General features: G+C 42.4%; 1 protein-coding gene across 1 annotated transcript in view; it reads right to left on the bottom strand.

Annotated features, from left to right (window-relative positions):
• Positions 1-22,193, bottom strand: part of FANCD2 (FA complementation group D2) — a 49,066-nt gene that overhangs the window by 11,928 nt on the left and 14,945 nt on the right. Inside the window, exons 14-34 of the mRNA XM_068695025.1 lie at positions 21,838-21,873; positions 21,360-21,503; positions 20,114-20,248; positions 18,682-18,813; positions 17,377-17,484; positions 15,376-15,485; positions 13,909-13,969; positions 13,251-13,376; positions 11,935-12,008; positions 11,694-11,834; positions 10,418-10,518; positions 9,997-10,112; positions 9,443-9,551; positions 7,162-7,260; positions 6,060-6,169; positions 4,449-4,595; positions 3,135-3,251; positions 2,275-2,403; positions 1,930-2,045; positions 775-888; positions 82-209 (exon numbers count right to left, since the gene is read on the bottom strand). Coding sequence (XP_068551126.1) covers positions 82-209; positions 775-888; positions 1,930-2,045; positions 2,275-2,403; positions 3,135-3,251; positions 4,449-4,595; positions 6,060-6,169; positions 7,162-7,260; positions 9,443-9,551; positions 9,997-10,112; positions 10,418-10,518; positions 11,694-11,834; positions 11,935-12,008; positions 13,251-13,376; positions 13,909-13,969; positions 15,376-15,485; positions 17,377-17,484; positions 18,682-18,813; positions 20,114-20,248; positions 21,360-21,503; positions 21,838-21,873 — 2,353 coding nt within the window. The remainder of the gene's footprint in view (positions 1-81; positions 210-774; positions 889-1,929; positions 2,046-2,274; positions 2,404-3,134; positions 3,252-4,448; positions 4,596-6,059; positions 6,170-7,161; positions 7,261-9,442; positions 9,552-9,996; positions 10,113-10,417; positions 10,519-11,693; positions 11,835-11,934; positions 12,009-13,250; positions 13,377-13,908; positions 13,970-15,375; positions 15,486-17,376; positions 17,485-18,681; positions 18,814-20,113; positions 20,249-21,359; positions 21,504-21,837; positions 21,874-22,193) is intronic.

Raw genomic sequence — 22,193 nt, 5'->3', positions numbered from 1 at the left:
ACTCCAGATACAGAACCCAAGATTCACTGGCAAAGGACAGCATGAAAACTAATCTGGGAGAAGAGGTTCTTCACACATTACCCATTTTCTCTTTCTTCCAGCCAGCCATTGGTTTCTCAGAGATGGCAATCAGGAGCTGAGTGAGGATGAATGCACACTGGAAGCTGGGAATGCTCTGCTGGAAATTCAGTAGGTACTGGAAACTCTCACTGGGGAATGACAGGAAAGAAAAAAAGTAAAGACAGTGTAAATAGGGTAATCTCCCATAAGCACATAAATAAAAAAGGTGTATTAGTCCAGCTTAGATCCAAGGTCTCCACAGTCTAGCCTGGCATTTGTCTCTAGCAATACTCTCTTTGAAGAAGGGGTAGTCAACCTCTAGTAGACCAAAAGTCAGTCACTGGGAAACTTTTCTCAGGCTCCAGTCACCTTAAGTTTAGCAACGTCTTTATACACTGCTTTTGCCTCATGTCCCTACAGACCTTTTAACTACCCAGAACCTGCTCATTCCTTCTGTGAATCCTACTGATCTCTTAGTCTCAAATAGCTCGCTTACAAATGAGATGCACAGACTGATGCACATCTTACAATCCTGTAGCAACATTTTATTAACTTTGACTGCACTATAGTTAGACTAAATGCAAAATCCCCTGTTTAAAGGTGGTATCATCTCTGAGAGAGATCCCAAACACACATTTACCCATAATGCCCACCAAAAAAAAAAAACCTGCTTGAAATTCGTCGCTTTCAAAGTTTCGGAAATATTGATTCTACCTTATCAGCTCATCAAGAAGAAGAAATTCCGTCTCTCCTGGCTTTAGCCTGTCTGCAACTACCTGGAGAGCTGACCTTAGCAAGTCAGTATTCTCCTGCTGAGAAAAACCATTCCTGAGGGCAGAAAAAAAAAGTCCAGTTTATCATCAGACTAGAAAGAGGAGAGATATCAGATACAAAAGCATATCTGGGCATACATTTGCAACAAGAAAAATAAAGAAGCTGATATGCAAGAAGAGCCCAGCAATATGAAAGTTATAGGGCACACACACACAAAAACCCACAATTTTAACAGCAAGCTTAGTTCAAATATTCCATCTTTTTCCCTGCAACTGCCAGGGCAATGGAAGAGAAAAAGGAAATTAGAAAATTCTGCTAAATATTAAAGAGAATGTAACTTTTATAACTGAGCGTTTAACGTTTAGGGAGTGCCAAAGTGACAGTTACTTGCATTCTGCTACTGCCTTTTCATACTCTTTTTACAGTTACTGATGTTTTTGAAGTACAACAAAGGTAAAGTGCTTTCTACATACAGATCTAAATTAGGATTCAGATAAAAAACCTCCATGATGCTAATCAGAATTATATTAACAGATGCGGAAGTTAAATCCATGCTGCACATGCACTGAGTTTGGCATTTATGAGTCCAGTTCAAGTACATGAGCAGCATAGGCTTTTCAGTAATGAAACACACATTCATCCTATCCATTGACAGAAGAAAGTCTTATTGCTCAGGACTCAGGCAATGACAAATTAGCCTGAGACAAGGGGACTTCGGGGTAAGAAATTCCAAGATCCTTAGGTAGAATGAGAGTTGCACAGGCAGGTGTGAGAGTATGCCTCTTATGTTGATCTTAATCCAAAACCACATGGATTAACACAATGAATGCTGGCCAGTTCTATGCTTCAGACTACCCTGCATTCACTGTGAATCACCTACTGGTTTAGTTCAGGGTCGACAACAAAGGCTGACATAACTACAAAGTGTTTAAATGTCTCCAGTGTATTGTGTGCATGTGTGCAGTGTGTTGTTCTGCATAACTAACAGGCCATTTGCTGGGTACAAACACTTAAAAGGAAGGGAAGAAGAAAAGGAAGCAGTAAATAGACTTTGTTTTTTTTATGCAATTTTTATACTCTTCTGCTTGAACTCACCAAGCAAACAGCAAGCGAAAAGTTAGTAGCAGCTGTTGGTAACAAGAGGACATCATCTGGTGCTCCTGGATGTTCACTCCTGGATCGTCTACCACACCCTGATTTTGTGTAACTGCCTTTAATACAGAACAAATCATTCATTACATGCCATTCCAAGGAAAGACAACAGCACAGCAATCCATTTCCATAAATTCCATGTTTAAAATAACAAACAAACAAAACAAAACAAAAAAACACTCAAGACACCAAAACCACTTTCTTTTCCCCCACAAACAAAACCAAAAATACTTTGAGAGGCAACAAAACCGGATGATTTTTTTTGAGTCAAAATTGCTGCCCACTGACCTGGAAGTAATTGTGCATGTTCTCCATGTGATTACACAGTGGCTTCAGTAGCTTGACTACACACACAGCAACTTCCTTAGGGGATCTCTGACGCAGGTGGGTAAAGCCAATATCCTTGTAGCTTCTTTCCTGTGGCAAACCCAAAAATTCAAAGTCAATTCATCAGTCTTACTTGAGAATAATGTTGTATGACATACTTGAGAATAACTTAAGATTACTTCAGCAGCGCAATTCCTGATGTCATATACTCTGCCAGGAAGGGGCACTGAATAAAAAAAAGGGCTTCTGCTGAACAACCAGCACCAACTCAGACAAGTGGACAACATTTGACGGAGAGAACAAAACTGATGTGACATCTAGGTCATCATGTTTTACTCAAACACTAAGAGAAGGCAGTCTGTGTACATGGGAATTAAGATAGGTAGAAAGATTAAGAACAGGAACACTGATGTAGTGAATTTCTCATAGTTTAATGCTATGGGCCACATGCATTTACTTTCTTCCTGAAGTCATCGGCCAGGAAACCAAAGAGTTACTACATTCGAGGTGCTGTTTTAAAGACTACAAATCAAAAAAACAAAAACATCAAACAAACAAACAAAAAACTGAGTCCAACAGCTTCTATCTGCCTAACCTGAGCTACATCTTGTCCCCTTGGACAGAGAAGTGGTACAGAAATCTCTTTAAGACAAATTGTCTTTAGGACAAAGGACAAATGCTGCTGTGACACACAGTTGGGACATTTAGCTGTTAAGCAAAAATAATTCTGAAAAGCATTTATTCATTCAGGATAAGCGTGGAAGTCACTGACATGCTCTGCTTGGCACAGGCGTTGCACCATTAGCTACTGCTGTACGTGCCTTTAAGAAGGGCACTCTCCTTGTGGAGCCTGGAGTCAGCACATGTTCCAGCTTCCAGCACAGGTCCTCCAGGAGGAAGTAGAGTTCAGCAGGCCCCAGCTGCACAATTTCACTAGCCTGTAATTACAAGGAAGGACAGTCAATTCCTGGACTCAGGACCTAGTTGTAGGTCCCTTGAAGCTCAGCTTCACCTCCTCCATACTGACAGAGAACCAATTTATACATTAAAGTTCAAAATACTATTGACGTCCTAGGGATAAAAAGAGGTTTGAGTCCAAAGAACCACAAAAATCACTGAGTAATAGCCAAGACATAATTTGAAATACTGCCACAAATGCCAGGAGATTTGTCACACAGTCTTCCAACTGCCCTGCTCTCTATACACACAGAGATAGCTGGCCGTGGAGCATGCCAGGCTACACTCCAGCCTACTGTGCCCCTTTCATAGCTTATTAATCCCACTGCTGTGCAACAAAATTAGACTCTAGGTGGACTCAGCCTGCCTACAAAGAGCATAATAAAATTATGCATTTCTGCTTTCCAGATCCATAGTAATGCAGTTTTACAGAAGCTCCCAGATGGGAGACAGGACCCTGTCCAGGGAGGGCACATCCATGACACTAATCCCATATTTGAGCCAAGTTTCCCATCTAGAATCATAGGATATCCTGAGCTGGAAGGGACCCACAAGGAACATTGAGTCCAACTCCTGGATGACAAAGGACTACTTACAAATCAAACCACGTACCTGAGAGCATTGTCCAAACACTTCTTGGACTCCAACAAGCTTGGTGCCATAACCACTTCCTTGGGGAGCCTGTTCCAGGGCCCAACTACCCTCTCAGTGAAGAATCTTTTCCTAATACCCAACCTGAATCTCCCCTTACACAGATTCATCTGCTGATAACCTGAGACATTTGCCTTTTGCAATGTGGACTGTAATGCCATAGGTTCTCTGCAATAGGTAGGCCACCACATCCTGCAGCTGAGCAGTGTTCAGTATTAAAACCTCTTGCTTTCTGTTAAATGCATACGTTATGCTGTATCTTTTCCCCTTATATGCAATATTAAAATTATTATTATTTTTAAATATTGTTGCTGTACTTGATGTCTAATATAGAAGGAAAGTCCTTTTTATCTCAGTGCCTTGAGCTACTTCATTTTCTTTGTGGACAGATTCTCTCCTAGTACCCATCTCACAGCCCTGGACCAATCTTCCACCCATTTCAATGGATCAGAAGGAAACAAGGCCTCAGAGAGAGACAGTACATAACACAAAATCATACCTGGATGTTTTTGTGGTGTTCCACTCACCTCTGTATGCATCTCCGTGTCCAGGATAGACTTTGTCAGCAGCCCGCAGTGGAGTACAGTGAACACTTCCAGGTCTAGTTCTCGGAAGTAGGGGCGATAACTCTGCAGCTGTGCCAGAGGGTTCCCTGCCTCTCTCTCAGCAGCAGTCTGAAAAGTAAATGGCAGAATTCAGCTTGCAACTTGTAAAACTATAAGACTTACTAGCTCAAATAACGCTGTTTCTTTCACACAGTCTTCTATATTTCATGCCAGGCTGAAACAAGACTAAGAAGAATTCACAGTAGCTAATACAGAGATGGGCACACAGAATTAGAATCATTTCCATTTTGTACTGTACAAGTCACTAAAAGCTTTCTGGAAAAAATTAATATCTAGGAATCTGGAACAATCTTTGCTATCATCTTTCCATGACTCAACAGCCATCATGAAACTCATTCTGGACTTGATAAAAGACAGTGTCCCATAAGCACCATAAAAGGGGAAGGCAAATGTTTTTGTCTTTGATAACTATCAGGATGGTAAGCCATGGGATGCTATCTTTCTTTTAATCATATCTATAAATTCATAGAGTTTCATTCCATGCAGCCCTGTTATGTGACCCAATGTATGTTATATGTGGCTCACACCAGGATTTCTGTATTCTGTTGTGCTGGATAGGGCATGGCATCTATGGGTTAGTCTGGGACCTGTACTCTGTTTAGCTAAGAAAGGTTAGTAACATTAATTCCCAAACTACCTGAGACTTTGTTTATTTGTTGTAAGTTAAGTGACATTATTCATAGAATGGCTTGTGTTGGAAGGGACCTTAAAGATCATCTATCTCCAACCCCTCTGCCATAGGCAGAGACAACACCCACTAGATCAGGCTGACCAAGGCCCCATCTGGCTTGGCCTTGAACGCCTCCAGGGATGGGGCATCCACATCCTCTCTGGGCAACCTGTGCCAGTGCCTCACTACCATTACAGTGAAGAATTTCCTCCTAATGTCTAATCTAAATCTATCCTCTTTAGTTTAAGACTATTCCCTCTTATCCTATCATTAGCTAATCAAGTAAGAGTCCTTCTCCATCCTTTTTATAAGACCCCTTTAAGCATTAAAAGACCACAAGGAAGTCTCTCCAAAGCCTTCTCTTCTCCAGGCTGAACATGGTCAGCCAGGCATCAGAGCCCAAAACCAGGCACACTTCTCTGGCTTTGCTCCCTCAGCCAGCACAGACCTTGCATTCTCAATATGATGACAATACCTTAAGACCTTGCTTCAAAGAACAAGAAATTTAATCCAACAATTCATTAGCTGACAGGTTTGGGAGCTAGCTCTTAACATGGGATGCAAATGGGTAATTTTTAATATGCCTTATGATGAATATACATTGATCAAACAACACAAAGAAAATATGAAAAATGAGCACCTGTGACTGAAGCAGTCTGGAGACAGTGGGAAATACGATCCTTACAAGGGTCTGTATTTTCCAGATTTATCTCACAATTTCTGATCAGAGTCTAGAAATAGCAGTTGCCTGATTATTTTAGTAATTCAAAACTTTTTTTTCTTTTTCTAAGTCATTTTCCTTTGTCTGCCTTTCTTGCCAGTCCCCAGGCGTATATTCCTACCTTCTCCAGCTCAGAGAGCTCACTGTCAGGCTGGTTTCCCTCAGAGCTTTCATCTGCTTGAGAACGGTCTGCAATGCTGGCTTTGCTGCCATCAGACTTTTTCTTCCTTCCTTAAAGAGAAAAGCAACTTTAGAAAAAAAAAAAAAGCTGCACCATGCTCAACACTGTTGAGGCTGCAAGGCAGGGAAATAGCTCAAGCTGTACTTTAATCAGCCCTAAGAAAGCATGGAATATACACAGGTTGTGTGTCATCTGCAGCTAGGATCAGAAAGAAACAAAGAGAGTCAACAGCATTTGGGGCTTTCTCCCCAACCAGCTTCTCTTTTATAAAATCAAGGTAAGAAATTAAAGTAAGTCTCACTTTTTTTATTGTACTTTAAAAATGTTATGCTGTGACTGCAAAAAAATGGTGGGTCATCATCTTAAAAAAAATGCTTGAACCAAAATTAGTGTTGCTGTTTCACTGAGAAAAGCAGAGGACCTGGAAAATGACAGTAAGTCAGACAACTCCAGAAGGGGCTTGCAGGGACGCTATGCCAATAGTAGAGTAACTCGATGAATTCCTTGCAATGGGCTTCACTGCTGACAAAGGTGGGGAGACTCTCAAACCTGACACACTGTGTAGCATCTCGAAAGACCAAAGGAACTACATTTCAAGTAATCCTAAACAACGTGTTAAATCAAACAGACATCATCCAGGAAGTCACCAGGGCCAGGTAACATTCACACAAGCTCCAAAAGCAATTCAAGCAGAACACTTCAGAACTGCTGGCCATTGTGCCAAAGGACTGACAGCTTGCCAACAGAATTTCCATCAATGAAAAGAGATCTAAAGGGGATCTGGGGAATTCATTTCAATGAATTTTCAATAGTTATATGCTAAGCATAGCTTCCCCTCCAAAAAAACATACTATCCAGCAGCTGTATGGAGTAGGAAAAATTTTACACCTCCATCTGCACCAGGAGTTAATCAGGTAAGATTTGAAGCTAGATTGGCCATACCAGAAATTCTGTGCTTTATGCATCACACAAGTGCTATTGACTGCAGCGCAACTTGCCAATCAAACCCATCACATCTGCTTCCTTGTTATAAACTTGTTACCATTTTTTTTTCTCATGGCACCAACAGCGTTAACGGATGGTCCTCCCTCCGTAGCTTCAGAATCAAAAGTAGCTGGTGGTGGGACATAGCCAGGGGTTGCTGAAAGAGCCAAAATGCAGAACTTTGGTTAGTTCAGCTCCTGAATGAGAAAACAGAGGCAAGATGCATGTCTAGAGGAAGCACCCCATGTTTCCCCATCCCTGTGAACATCCCTCTGCTCTTACGCTCAGGCACATTTAGCTCCAGTCAACCTTCTTGTATTGCCACGCTGCACCAGAATCACAGCTCTTTGCATTCCTCCAGAGAGGGAGAATAACAAGAGCTCAGCTGTCTTTGGACCTTCATAAATGTAAGTGAAGCTGAAAGGGCTGCTCTAGCGCATCTGAGGCCTTTCCTTGCTGTCCCTGTAATTCTCTTGGAGCAATAGAAAGGTGTTAAAGAGGCTCTTTATTTAGGATTGATGTTGATCCACTGGTTTAAAAACAAAGCTTGTAATGGATAGCTTGTGGAAGGTGATAAAGTATTCTCTATTAAGGTTATTTGATTGAGGACCTTTTCAATGCAAAAAAGAGTACAAGTAATAGGCGAAGCCCATAAACAAGGACAAACACAAACCTGGTAGGCAAAGACCAAAAGTCTCCACTTACTAATTGATGGTCAATAAGGAATTCCCAGCAAAGCTTTAAGGAGAGACAGCTGGGCTTTGAAACTGATAAAATGGGATGAAAAAGAGGAATTTGAGGACCTGTGATATTCCAGGGGAGTAGGAGTGGTGGTGGAACTATGCAAACTGATGAAGGAATGTGCATGCAAGGAAAGGGGATGGGGAGGCATGAAGAGGGGAACAGACAGAAACAGGTATAAAAGGACCGGACATGAGTACAACACTGCCAATCAGTACATTTGCATGACCGAGCCCTTCACCTGACCCTCCCAGTCTGTCCTATCTTCATACTAAATCCTTTCTTAGCTTCATTTCAATGTAATCTCACTTCTCTTATCCTGTGAGTGTGTGTGTGTGCAAAGAACACAAAACACAAACCACTGGCCAGACCTGTGTGAGTAAATGCTGGGCCAGCAACTAGAGTCAGACTGGGCATTTACGAGCCCTTGGCCTTTGGTGCCAGTATCTGGAGTGAGCGAAGGTCTCAACTTCAGTAGCTTCAGGGCCAATAGCTCTTGGAAGCATCTCAACAGGTCCTGTGGACTTTGTGGCCAGAGCACCAGCTACTGGGGTGACTGGTGTGAGTGGATTTGGTGCCAGCACTTGCAGCAAATGGGTCCTCGCTGTCAGCTCCTGGTATGGGTGGGGGTCTCAGCTACCAGCCACTGGGGCAGGAACAGCGCTTGTGTGTGCTGAGAACCAGATGTTAGAGGGCATCAGCGTGAGTGGAGCAAGTGAGGGACTCAGCACCAGCAGCTGGAGCAGGACCACGGGTCACAGCCCATGTGCCCGGTGCTGGCTGCTGGGACAGAGCAGGGGCGAGCATTTGCATCTTCCCCAAAATTGGCACGCATTGGGGTGTGCGTCTGCAATTTCTCGTCCAACTTCAAAGGCAGACTAGCCAGCTAGTAGGAGGCCCTGGGTCCAGGAGGGGCTATCAGCTGGGTGGATGGTCCATGCTGGGATCTGGAGGACCTACAAGCGTGAAGTGCCTGTGGGACAAGTTTTTATATGAGTGTGTGTGTCTGCCAGGTAGTAAGGAGCAGCAAGCTGGACTGGGTGGTTAGTAGGAGACCTGTGGAGCAGTTTATAGGGCCCAAAATCTGGGCAGGAGTATTAGGCAGACAGAGGGGCTGTGCCAGTACTCGGAGATCCACAAATGCATGTGTGCTTGTGACTCAAAAGTGTCTTAAGCAGCTCAAGAGCAGGAAGGGGACTTGGCTGTCTTTATTTATGTTTTACATGAGTCCTATGCATAGGTGCTGTCTTCAACTGTTGTCATCTGCCAGTTTCTGTGACTATGCTCATTAGCCTGGGACAGAGACCACCAGGTTCCTGCACTTGCTTCCAGCTGCCAGACAGCAGGAATTCATGGGCCGAGTTAACGAAGGCAGCTGGTGCTTGTAACAGGTCTCAGCAGCTTGGTACAACCTGAATGCCAGAGAATCACACTGCATCTTTGGAGAGAAACAGGCTTCCTCCTCTATAATCAGATTCTTAGGTCACTGGAATAATGCAGCATATATTACCATACAATTCCTTCTTTGATGTTTAAACCAATACCTTTCACTTCACAGCTGGTGCAGGCCCAGAACATGCAAATATTTTCATACGCACCTGCCAAGCATTTTCCTAGCACATTCTGCAGCTCTGTGATGTTCTGTATTCGAGTCAAAACCTTTCCCTTCATCTCAGCGTCTTGTTGCTGGCAGAAAGCATTTACAACCTAGAGACACAAAACAAACTCACTGTGAATTAGAGAGATTTGCATCCATTTTTCCTTTTTCTTTTCTGAATAACATCCACAAGTCCCAAATAAGCACACAACAATTAGCACAAGTGGCCTGGGTGACCAAATCCAGACTGCATGAACAAAGCTCCTCAGAAGCCCATAAGAAAATGCAATCTGAAAAGCAACAGCACAGCAGCTAAAGGTCAAGTTCTTAGCCAAGTAAGCAGAGTTGTTACTAGAATCAGGATAAAGCATAAATCATAATGAAGAGAAGAAAGAAGAAAGAATCGTAATGAAGAGAAAGAGAAGACCTTGCTGGAGAACATTTCCAAGAGGCAAGACTCTTCTTCGGCAATTGCACCCCTGAAGCCTGGGGTTTGTGTTTTTAAGTGCTACTCCTCAGTTCCACTGCAAAACATGCAGACAAGGCTCTACTCACCTCACGAAACCAGTTGAGCGCATAGAAGAGAAGCGAGCACAGAAATTCCCGTTCCTGCTTGGAAAGAGAGTCTATCTTCCCTTCAACTTCCAGATCAGTCAAGTACAGGGGGCAACCTGAGACAGGGTAGGTAGAAAACACACCTTGGACTGTGTTTGCTACCTATGCTTTGCTTTTTGCATGGACAATGACTCTTCCGAAAGCCCGTACTCTCAATTCCAATGACTATTTGGAGTGAACACCATCAGTCACTTCCCAGAGAAAGTGATTGTCTCCCCTGCCTCCCTTCCACTTGTGGCCAACAGAGCATCTCAGCCTCCATCATAAACTACACAACTCTTCCCACAGCTGCAGGAAGGCTTTGCAGATCTAGGACAGGAACAAGTGAGCCAGAGGGGTCTGTAAGATTTACTTTCCATACCTAATAAGGCATCAATCTCCTCCAGGCTTCCATTGTTTTGCTCTCCAGTGTAGAGCCTGAGCAATCGGAAAGAGGGTGATAGACATATTGGTGACACTACCCTGGGGAAAAGAAAAAAGAGAGAGAGAAATGAAGTGAGTCCCATGTTTTATACGCCTCCAGAATGCTCATCACTTTTCTCTTGTGTCCTATGTCCTCTCCACACCACCTTGCCTGTACCTTCTTTTATTTTGCTTCTTGAGAGTCATAGCAACACAAAGCTGAAATGCCTCATATGGTTAATAAATACATCAGTGACCATCAATTTTCTGGGAAAACTTAAGAGTAGAAAACCTGCTGTACTGAACAGAAATGGAGTCAGATTTATTTCAGGTAGAAATCAAAGTTGAATAGTTCAGGAGGAACTACAAGAACTTGTGCAAAAGACAGCTGTGAGCAGTAGAGAAACCTCCCTGAATGTTTTCTCACATGCTACTGCTCACATTGTAAGCGAGGAAAATTAACATCTTTTTCCGCTCCATCAATGCATGTGAGGTAGCTATATTTCTTTTTATTTGGTATAAAGTAATCATGTATTTTTTAAGTGCAACTATGATCTCAACAAAATCTGACAATAAATTATGCAAGATATAAAGCTGAGTGTTAGAAAAAAAAAAGCCTTTTATTATTTTTAACTTTGATGTCCCATTGTTTAATAAGATGTTTTACTTCCTGCATGCTTCTTGTTTCGTTCTCTTATGACAAAGCCTTTGTTTCTCATACAAATTTTACTTGTGGTGGCATGTTTATGGTTTTGCTGTGAAGCAGAAGTCCATGCTGTGAAAGTGCAACTGAAGGATGAGAACCAATTGTGCACTCTTGACACACACAAACTACTTGCCGACTCCATTTGAGACTCAACACTCAAAATATGAATTTTGCCCAAATGGATGGAGTTGCCTATCCATCTTGGTATGGCCTTCAATATCCCAATGATGCTGGAAGGAAGAGCTACTATTCTCAGATGACAGATGGGAAACAAGGTAGATGCAACATGACTTACTCAACATCACCTAAACAGTCTGAGCCAGAACAGACTGCCAATTCCCCAGCACGTCCTTATGCCTCTAGACCTATCTGACCCATGTCTAACAGCAAGGGAAGGAAAAGAACACTGGAAACTGGTAAATTTTCTGTCCAGCTCCTAATCAAGCACTTGGGCAGGCAGGGCTGGACACAAAATGAAAATACAATTCCTTTAAATGTAGAATGATTGCAAAGGTAAGCTCCACAGTACCTCTTACTTGGGTTATTCGTTCCATCAGTGACCCTGCCAAGCTCACTCTGTGACACCAAAGGTAAGAGGTTAATAGCAATTGCTCCCTGACTTTCATCTTCATCGAGATTATACAAGGGCTTCACTGGGAACAAGAAGGAGCTGCAAGGAAAGGCAGACAAACTCAGTTAAAAGGATCACCACATTGACAAAGTTGTCAGTGACAGGAACGTTACAAATACTTAGCCTGTGCTCAGCATACCCGGTCACTGTAGGGCTGAGATCCACCACAAAGTCAGTGGGAAAGTCCTCCACCAGACTCTTCCCAAACTCCTCCTATAAAGAAAGGAAAAACCTGCTCAACAAATGGGCTCAGCAAAGAAAGCTGTGACAGCAGCAGTGGAAAATGCAGAAGAGGAGGCCAAGCAAAAACACCCTGGAACAATCACAGCAGTGAACCTACTGCCTGCAAGGAGAGCCAAAGCCTAACTTCAGAGAGACAGCCAGGAAACATTACCAAGCATGCACAATCAATTTATTCCCTGCTCTTTCGACGTGGGCTCATCTACCAGCTCCCCACTGCTGCAGAGGCAGAGCAGCTGGCTGGAAGGGCCATGGGAAGTTCTCTGTCCTAAGAACCCAAGGTCAGGATGAAATGGCTACAAAGTGCTGGCAACATTTTATTTCACACAATGTATCGCGCAGACTTCACCTGCTTACATAGGTAGCAACAGTTAAGGGAGAAATACTGCAACAGGTGTGACAGAGTTCAGACAGACAATGAAAAGACCAAAAAGTGTCTGCACAAATGTTGCAAGAACTGAGTCATCACCCTTACTAGGAAAAGGGAGAAACTCCCCATCCTGTTTAGGGTGACTGTCACAGCTCACAGTCCGCTGATCATCTTCCCCTGTTCTAAATCACAGTTTTGCTTCTCCATAAGAGCAAAGATCTCTTTGTGGCACCATGAATGATCAATTCCACAACAGCTTTCATGCTCTGCTGGGCCCCAGAATGATTTGCTAGTCCCCTGGCTGGCACAGCACACATGTAAAAACATCTCCAGCAAGAAGAAAGAGCATTGGCCTTCACAAACCTCTTCCTATTACCATAAGTCTTCACCGTGGCTCCTCCAAGTTCCTAGATATCAGACAGCCTTAGCTTTTTGACTGGAAGCCAATTTCAATACAACGGTTAAGGTTCTTTCAGGTTCTACCTTTATCTATGGATTTCAAAAGCCTACTCCGAAATGTCATTTCATTTCCTTTAAAAGGCTTCCCCTCCTCGTGCTGTTACATGAAAGTTCACATAAAGGAAGTTGTTAAAGCATAACGAGGAATTTGCCACAATCAAAACAACAAAAAGCAAGGAAACCACAAGAAAACAAAACAAAACAAAAAAAAATAGGTGAAAAGAGGATTTTGTATCTCTTACAGGAACCTCAGGCATGCCTCAAACAAAAACAGTTCTCAGACTGGAGTGAAATCCTCAAAATGATTTTGTCCTGCTCATGTTTGAAAAACATTCTGCTTTTGAAGAATACATAAGTGATTAAATTCAAAAAACTCTGCAACATACCAGGAGCTGCAGGTCCAAATTTCCCTTCTGCTTCTCAATCAAATTGGCAAGTTCATCATAGTAGAGTGCCAAGACTTCTGGTGTTTGCTCGCAGCAGAAGCCTACAAGGTCCAGCAATGTAGAAAGCTGAAAGGAGAGAACAGTCTTCAGAATGGTTTTTGTTTTGTTTTGTTTTTTTAAAGAACAATTCAAACTTTTACCTTAACTCCTTCTTGTTCTTGCATTAATTTATTCTGAGGCATATGCAAAGATTCAGCTCTAGGCTAACAGCCCATAGTGACTGGTCTTACAGACATGCAGTTTTAAGAAGAAACATGGGTCTTTCCCAGAGCTGGAATATTCTACCATGGAATAACACAAAAGAGATTGTCCTGTTTCTTTCTTTTTTGTCTGAAATAATGCCTGGGCAGAAGACTTTCACTAGATGGCTGTAGTACTGCTGGAGTGCTTCTTAATACAGCCCTGCATTTCTCCAAAACCAATTTTAATAGATTTTTGCCTCTGTAGTTGATACACAAGCCTCTCAGGCCCAGTACAGCTGACTGTCAGACACACACCCTGCTTTACCTAAGACTGTGTCTCCAGTCACACCTTCTTGCTGACCGTGTCCTCCGTCTCTCCCATACTGCCCCAGCACGCACCCATTCTTGGCACCCACCTGCCCATCACGCTCGAAGTTCGGCTCAGGTCTCTCCGATGAACCACCATCTCCTTCATTTCTGAAAGCAATTGATAACCTTGCATTTGTTGCACAATGTTTAAGAGATGGCAAAATCCATCACACACATTGACTCTCTCCAGAAAATGAAGAATTATGCATGGAAAGAAGACATGCTTTGGACATTATTAGGAAAAGACCTGCTGCTGTTTGGCACCTTTGGGACAAGACTCAACGTCTTCTTCAAGGAAATGCTTTTTCTAGCCTGAGACCTCTAGCCATCTCCTCTTTTGAAGGCCATGGAGCCTCTCCTTACGTGAGCCTAATATCTGCAGCTGCACATTATGCCAGCTACTCAAATTCCTGCTGCTTATTTGCAGGGCTCAGAAAGGTAGTTTTTTCTTTGACAGAGGCTTTAGAGTCTGTCTTCTTCAATCAGTTTCTTAAGAAATCAGACAGGAAGCCAGTACGGTACACAAAGACCCAATTACAAGGGTATTTCTCAAGTAGCAGAAGACAGATTTTCTCCAGGATCTTGGGTCAGAGTTGGAGAGGGAAGGAATTTCTCTGTAAGTCAAACAAACAACTTCCCTGGGGATTTAATCCTTTTTCTGAGGCACAAACCATGGTCCACCTGCTGGGGTCACCTGTGTGCATTTTACCTGGCAAATTCACTGCTACTGCAGGTTCCTTGATGCACTGTTGACTCCACTCTTCTAACTTTTTGCCTATAGTCTTTTAGGAGTTTCTAATCCTGTTCTTGAAATAACCATTTCGGCATCTACTGCCTAGACTTAAACCAGTGCCTCTAAATTAGTAAGTCTGGTATCAGTGCTATGGGAGCAACCATGAAGAAGTCTGATAACTCAGGGCCCAGAGCTAAGACAGGCTTTTCTCTTCATGTAATAATCAGCAAAAGCATTCCATGAAGAGGTCATGCTTCCCAACACCACTTAAATATTTGTTTCACAAGCCCTTTGATCTTTGTCACAGATCTTATTGGAAGTTTGTCTCATTTATCAATGCTATTTATAAATTATTTATATAGTACATTAGAGATGGTCACACCAATGCCCAGCACAGCAGTAATTTTTCTTCTTCCTTCTCCTTTAGATTTCCCTGTACTCGAACAGTGCACATTAAGCTATTCATCCTTAATGCCAGAGGCTGATCTGCAGTCAGTCCACCACAGCTTTTTCTTTTTTCCAAGCACTAGATCTCACTGGTGCTAGTCAAGGCCCCCATGAGTAAGCACTAACAAGAAATTCAGGATGCCTTCAAGATTTGCAGCGGAGATTTAAGCAGGTTGCAACACCAAATGCTGCAATTTTTAGGAAAGATTTCGAAGTTATTGGATTTGACAGAGATGTGCATAAGCTAGAAGACAATTGCTCTCCCCCACCTTCTTTGTCCCACTCCAGGCTGTCTTACCACACGTTAAATTCACCTTTGTACATTTCTTCTCACCTTTTCAATGCCACACTGCCTATCATGGTAACAGCACCAATAATCCCCATTTGTTTGTGGTTGGGAACAGTGCTGGAGAGCCATTTCCTGATCACCATGTGCATATCATCCTAAAAAGACAGACACAGCCTATGTCACCACAGAGGTACTTATGTGCATCATTCAGCTCTATCAGCATCTGCACCTAATGTCATCTCCAAAGGCTGCACAGAAATGGTTTACTGGGATTACAGCGTTGTAGAATGAACGTACATCCTGTAATTTCCTTTATTATGAGCACACTGGTCAAAACTCTAGGTAAGGGTGCAAAAAGGATTAAAAGTGATTTGCTTTGGCTTTGCTCTAGTTACTGTACTGAATGTGTCCAGATTTCATCTATAATTAATAGAAGAATATATATTTAAAAAGGAAAGAATAGATGGTCTTCACACACACATTGTAGCTGCATAGCTGCCCTCTGAAACGCTGCCAGCTGCAGGAGGCTCAGGGATAGAGCAGTTCTTGGGGGAAGGTCCAAAGAGAGTTCAAGGAAACAGCACACCAGGCGCCTGGGACTGAGGCATTCCTCCAGCTGCCTCCCTTGTCCCCTGGGAAAGCACGGCTGAACAGCTGTAAGGGCTCCTCTGCAGCAGCTCCATGACCACACAGCAGGTCTCAACACAGCATGCTCTATTTTAACAGTTGTGTCAAAGCAGCTGATCAACTGCACTTTCCCAAAAGAGGCACAAACACCTTGGAAGAATTCTGGACTACTAAGGATAGACTTAAGAGGTCTCCCAACAATGAAAGCACACAGCATTCCTGTTCTGACGAGGAGCACTCTCAGACTGGAACTGAGTATGTGAGACAACTCAGAAGCAATTTCATAAAAGCAGCAAAGATCTCACAGGCCACCAGAAAATTTTATGCAATCAGAACAGCCCCGGTTGTCTTGATGCTTATTAACTGCCCATGCTGGTTCTGCAAAGGAAGTGTCAGGCCCATACAGAGGTGCTCAGTACGCAAAAGCTGTAGTCTTGAGACAGAGGAGATGAAGATTTAAGGTGTAACTTATGCAAAGAACCAGTGCCAACAAGAAGCAAAGAAACAGGGAGTCCATGGCTATGCCATCTTTTCTTGACTTTCCCTAGGCAAGATGCCTCTGGAATAACCTGTGCAGTGCTGGTGCAAATGGGTACAAATTCAGACCCAGGTACCTGACATCACCACTGTTATGCTGCAACAGAGTCATACAAGGTATCCTCTGTAAAACGAGTATGAACTTAGACAGAAGAGGTTTCACAGAATCACAGGATTGTAGGGGTTGGAAGGGACCTCGAAAGATTGAGTCCAACCCCCCTGCCAAAGCAGGTTCCTAAAAGGTTTGATAGCTTCTTTTGTGCCTCTTGTATAAACACATGAGGTAAGAAGTCTACAGCATTGCAGCAGAATCTTCTGTTCGGTGGGGTTTAGTTCTGTTAACACGAGAGCCTTTGTCATCTCTGACCTACAAACATCAACCACCTAAATTAAGATGAGCGCCTTGGGGAAAGAAGCTGAACTGTGCTTTCTGAATGCTTCCAAATGAATGAGAAACAGCTTGAGAAAGAGGCTCCAAATCTACCCTTCTGCACATCTTCAAGGTTCAGCTAGATAAAGCTACAGGCAACCTGATCTCATGCTGGCGACAGTCCCACTTCCACTGGGAGGTTAGATCAGAGACTGACATCAGTCCCCTTCCACCGACATTTCTACCAACTCTACCTTTCTTAGATGTGAGAAAAGAGGGCATTTCCAGGACAGATACAGCCTCTGTATTTCCTTGCTAGCATTGCTATACAGGATAGGAAATTCTGGAGCCGCAACCTAGTCTGCATAGAATAGAGTCTAAGCTGAAGGACATCTTGACACCAACTGTTGTTTATAAACAAGGTCGCTATTTGTGCAATATAACCACTAGAATTTAGCCTAGCCAAAGGACCAAGGTGCAGCTGAACTCCTTTTTGTTGTGCCCCTCCTTACCTGTATATAGCTTCCTTCCTGTCTCTGGCTGAAAGCAAGTGTGCTGAGAATGTAGAAAAGCTTCCGGATCTGGCACGGATTCAGTTTCTGTGTAGAGTCTAAAATGGTCTGTAAGAGAGAAGCCACAAACTAGCTCAGATATGTCAAGAAGGCCTTTCCAGATTCCAGTTGCAGGGAAGCAGATTAACTTTGCCATTTTGGTACAGGTATGAAAAATCTACATTCAAATGAAATAAACATAAACGCAGAGCTATTGCTCTGGCCTTAAATATTACAGTCCACTCTATCGGAAGCTGCATGGGAAGAACAAGCTGGCTACTACAAGCATTTTGGGAGTGTTCCAATTGCATTAGTGACAGCTGTTTAGCTTCTATTACATATTTCTTCACTGTGTTCAAAGTACTTGACACAATGAACATGATTTATTTTTTTTTCTGCTAATATTTCCAACGCAAGCACTGTAATAGCCAAACCTTTAACAGTTTAGGGGTGCATTTTCTGTGCTGACTGGCATCCTCAGCTATTTCTTCTTCTGGTGCTTAAGTGGAAATAGTCAAGTCATTTTCCAGAGCAATGCTGGCTTTTCTAACACTCACATTCTGCTAACATTATTTTTCTCCTAGAACTGGTCAGCCTCGAGCAGGATTTAGATCCAGGCACTGAGTTTGACAAGGATGACAGCAGGATTATATAACCCTTTTTGCCACCCCCGAGAAAATTCACCCAGTTTCAACATTAAAAAATAGCAATTAGGAGAGAAAATTTGTGCTGGGATCTGTATGTTCTCTCTGTGCAGAAGAGTCTTCAACTCTGTGTGAAACATGCCAGGCATCCGCTGCTCTACAGATCTTTTTACAGGTAAACGGGTACTGTCTCAACCACCTACATTGTGCATGTCAAACATGGCACGCTGCAGGTCCTTAGGGTTGGCCAGAACATTTATTAATGCCTTTCACATACAGGCTTTGGTAATGCATCAAAGATTGGCCCACAGAAACCATAATCTGTCACTAATCTGCCAGGGCAAGAACATGCAAACAAGGTCAGGTGTGAGCAATTGCTCCCCACCACACTTGGACACTCCCATCTGTGATGATTTTAAGTGTTCAAAGAAAAACAGTCCAATCTTTCAGCTCACCCTTCCATAGCAGATTCCTTTTCATTCTGACCACTGCATTTCTCAGAACTTAACAAATATGGGTTGTTCCCTTAAGGCTATTTCTGAGAAGTACTGACCTGTTCTGGGTTTGGGGCAAAGTACTTTAAGGGTCCTGAAATGTTGTATTCCCACAGAAATATACGTACCTTCACAAAGGTGGCATAACGCATCAGCAGGGATGTGTGCACAACCACCAAATCAGTGAGAACATCCAGAGCAATATCCAATTCTGCTTCATTCCCACTGCACACGTGTGTCACCAAAGCACTCACAACCTCCTGAGGAAACACCCACCGGAGAAACCGCAATGAAATATCAGCAGAAAAATGTCTGTCCTGTTCTACTCATATGAAATCTATTGATCAAGTACAGATAGTAACCTTGAAACTCAGCCATATTATTCCATCTCCCCTCTCAGTTTGCTTTTTAATTCCCACTATCCACAAAACAGGCTCTTTCAGCCTGAGTTTTATTCAGTTCTAAAAGCTTCCATGACTTCACAAAGCTTTTCTTCACCAATCTTTTCCTGCCTGCCTGCTAACATTACTGCAGCTTCCTCTATTTGCTACTATCACGTAAGATTAATAAAAACCCATACAATTTTCATAGGCACACAGAATGTTGCACCTTACCCGGTAAGACCTCTAACTACAGCATTTCCAACGTCTCAGCCCTCATTACCAACAGCAGCTCAAAACAGGTGTTTTTGTTTCAAAAATCTTCTTATTTGCCTTACTTCAACTGGCTTCTAGACATGGGTCTCTCTCCAACTCAATCCGCTGTCTGGGGCTCTGGGTCTTTCCTATGTCCTTAACTGTTAATACAGCCTTCCTCTTCTGAAATTTGTAACATCTCAAAAATATTACTAAACTCCCTAACTTGCTGCAAATGTGAATGTCTTCACATTTCAAGTTTTTCTCAGTTGCTTATTTTTTTAATTTGCAATATCAAGTAATACAGGTGCAATGTTGGAAACAGCCCTAATCATAAATATACTGTGCCAAAAACTGCAAATACATTCAAAAGTTCGTGCAGAGCTGTTTTCAGACCACAAACTTTCTGATGTAAGCATGGGTGTTGGAACTCATAAACAATGTCTGGCCTGCAATTATTTCCAAATATACAGGAGTCCAAGTTGGTCAGGGAAAGCTGTGTAGACTTTTTCATCACAGTGAGTTCTCCAAGGAAAGCCTTTCAATACAAACGATAAAAATGGCTTTTTTAAATAGAAGAGGCTCAAAGTGATTAAATAAGATAGAAGAGATAAGGAAGAAAGCACAGTCCCTCTGCTTCACAAGTATTTTTCATTCTGTCACCTCTGAGGCCTGCCAGTTTGCTCCCGGCTCCTCTTAGGGCTTTCTGTGCTCAAGTCACTTGAGTAAGGCTCTGGTAGCTACAAGATCATCACAATGATCTTTTACTGCAATGGTTTTCCATCTTCTGCTTGGCCTACTCTACAGCATAGACCTCTCTCAAAGGCTTCGAACTGCCTCAAATCCCCTCCTCTGAAGGATCAGGGCATGCATTCCAGAACAAAGTGTGAACAAGCACAAATAAAACAAATCCATCATACTGTACCTGCTGGCAATAAGAGTCAAAGACTGCAAAAGCTTGTTTGTACATGCAGCTGCCAAAGGAGACTATGGCTGGGTGTGCAGCATGCAGAAATGTCTGAGCAAGTACTAGGATTGAAGGGAAGAAGTCTCGGATAACCTGAAAAACAGAAATACAGACATTGTTAGAGAGCAGATTGCTGCTGCTCATTTTCAACTCTCGGGTCTCTAAAGAGATGCTACAGCTCATCCCAAAAGCTTTGTCTACTTTAGTAAGTGCTTTCCTGACTTCTCTTGCTGTCCTATCTAGCACAAATGAGCAGCAAGAGCAGATGAGGCACACCAAAATGGGTTTCTCCTACTTTCTCCACACAAAGAATTTACAGATTGGTTAAGCCAATCTGCAAAGCTGCAGAGTTCTCAGCAATATATCCCTGATCAGTGACACCACAGAAGTCACTTTATAACTATACACCACTAAATAAAAGCCCCAGGACAGAAACAATACTGGCACCGCTTTAACAGAAGGACTCTGCCACATCAAGATTTTCAGAAAACTCTGAGTTACCTTTTAAACTTAGATAAATCATTCAAAGCCCCTCTAAACAAGCTCTCGTTTACAAATTAAGTGGAAGGATGTTAAACAAAAATTGAATTCAGGTCACTTATATTCAGAATGGATGTTTTCACTTAAGGAATTAATATAGTTTAATTTATTTTAAATTCACAACAGTGTTTTTCACCTGCTCCCCCATATCTACAAGAAGCACTGTAACGGTTTTTAGTTTTCTCTTCAGTTTTGCAAATCTGTTCTGTTTTTCAGATCTTTCAGATCTGAAAACTCATCTCAATTTCTCAGATATTTTCAGTTTTCTCATAGTATTATCCAAACACGTGCCTATACATATACACATGTACACATATCTAGACCTAGAAAATATTGCGCTCAAAAAACGGTGTATGTAAAGATATGAACTTATAAAAATACAGTGGGAGACAACAGCATGTCAGGAACATGCAGTAGAGATCTTGGGCTTAGACCACATAAAGGCTGAGAGGTTTTGCACCAAAATAAAGGAATTCTGATCTCTAAAATAACAAACTAAAACAGACCATTACAACACAGGACATGTGCCTTGGAAGATTGATCAGTGACCAAAAGAAACCTCAGGAGTAAGCATACATAATGCAGTCCAGGGTTAAATCATCATCTGACAAGATATTTGAGGGATAAAGGAGAAAAGGTGTCCCGGTGCAGAAGCAGCACTGACCATTGAATGATCCTGGAAGGCATTCTGCATCAGCTGTTCTGGCATGCAGCCCAGCCGAATTTTGCTCCTCAGTATCTTCTCAGCTTGCTTCCTGTTCTTGGTGTTGGTTGAATGGATTAGCAGCAAAACTATCAGATCCAGAACCTTTTTGAGGAAATAAGCACCGATCATTATGCTGAAAAGATATGAAACAGTCCAGACAGTCTAGGCTTCCTGAAGCCAAAACTAAGAGAATCAAGAGCTCAAAAAACTCCCAAGACCCACAACTACAGAAAACTCAGCCCCACAAGACAAATTCAAAGCAGGTAAATTCTGTCCCCTAACATTTAGAAGGGATGAACTAAGAGTTACAATGAAAATGGATGGCTGTTATAGGAGCAACAGATCAAATAACAACAGATGCAATATTACATACAACATTATTTGCAGTTTCTGGTTTGGTTAGAAAAATCTCCCAGAATTTACTCAGAAGTATTACCTTATGGTCAGACACAGATGTGGTGTTCTCAATAGCCTAAGAGCAAAACACAAGAATGCTGTTACATTAAAGTACAATACTGTATTTCAAAACCAGGAGTGTTACATGAAGTCAAATCAAAAAAGGCATACACCAAAAGAAATACTGCTCACAGATTACTCTTCTCTACAACAGGACAACTATCAAAGTCAGCAAACTGGATCTTGCAAACAGCAAAGTTTCCAGAAGGCACTCAAAAAATGGGCATGAAAATTCAGTACGGACATTGTCAACAGATGACAAACACACACACAAACCTAAGGTACAGAGCAATCAAAGGCTGAGAACAAGTTTCATGGTTTACAATGAGCCACAAT

The sequence above is a fragment of the Anas acuta genome, chromosome 11 (assembly GCF_963932015.1).
Source record: "Anas acuta chromosome 11, bAnaAcu1.1, whole genome shotgun sequence".
NCBI lineage: Eukaryota > Metazoa > Chordata > Aves > Anseriformes > Anatidae > Anas > Anas acuta.
This window is presented reverse-complemented; position numbering and strand designations above follow the sequence as displayed.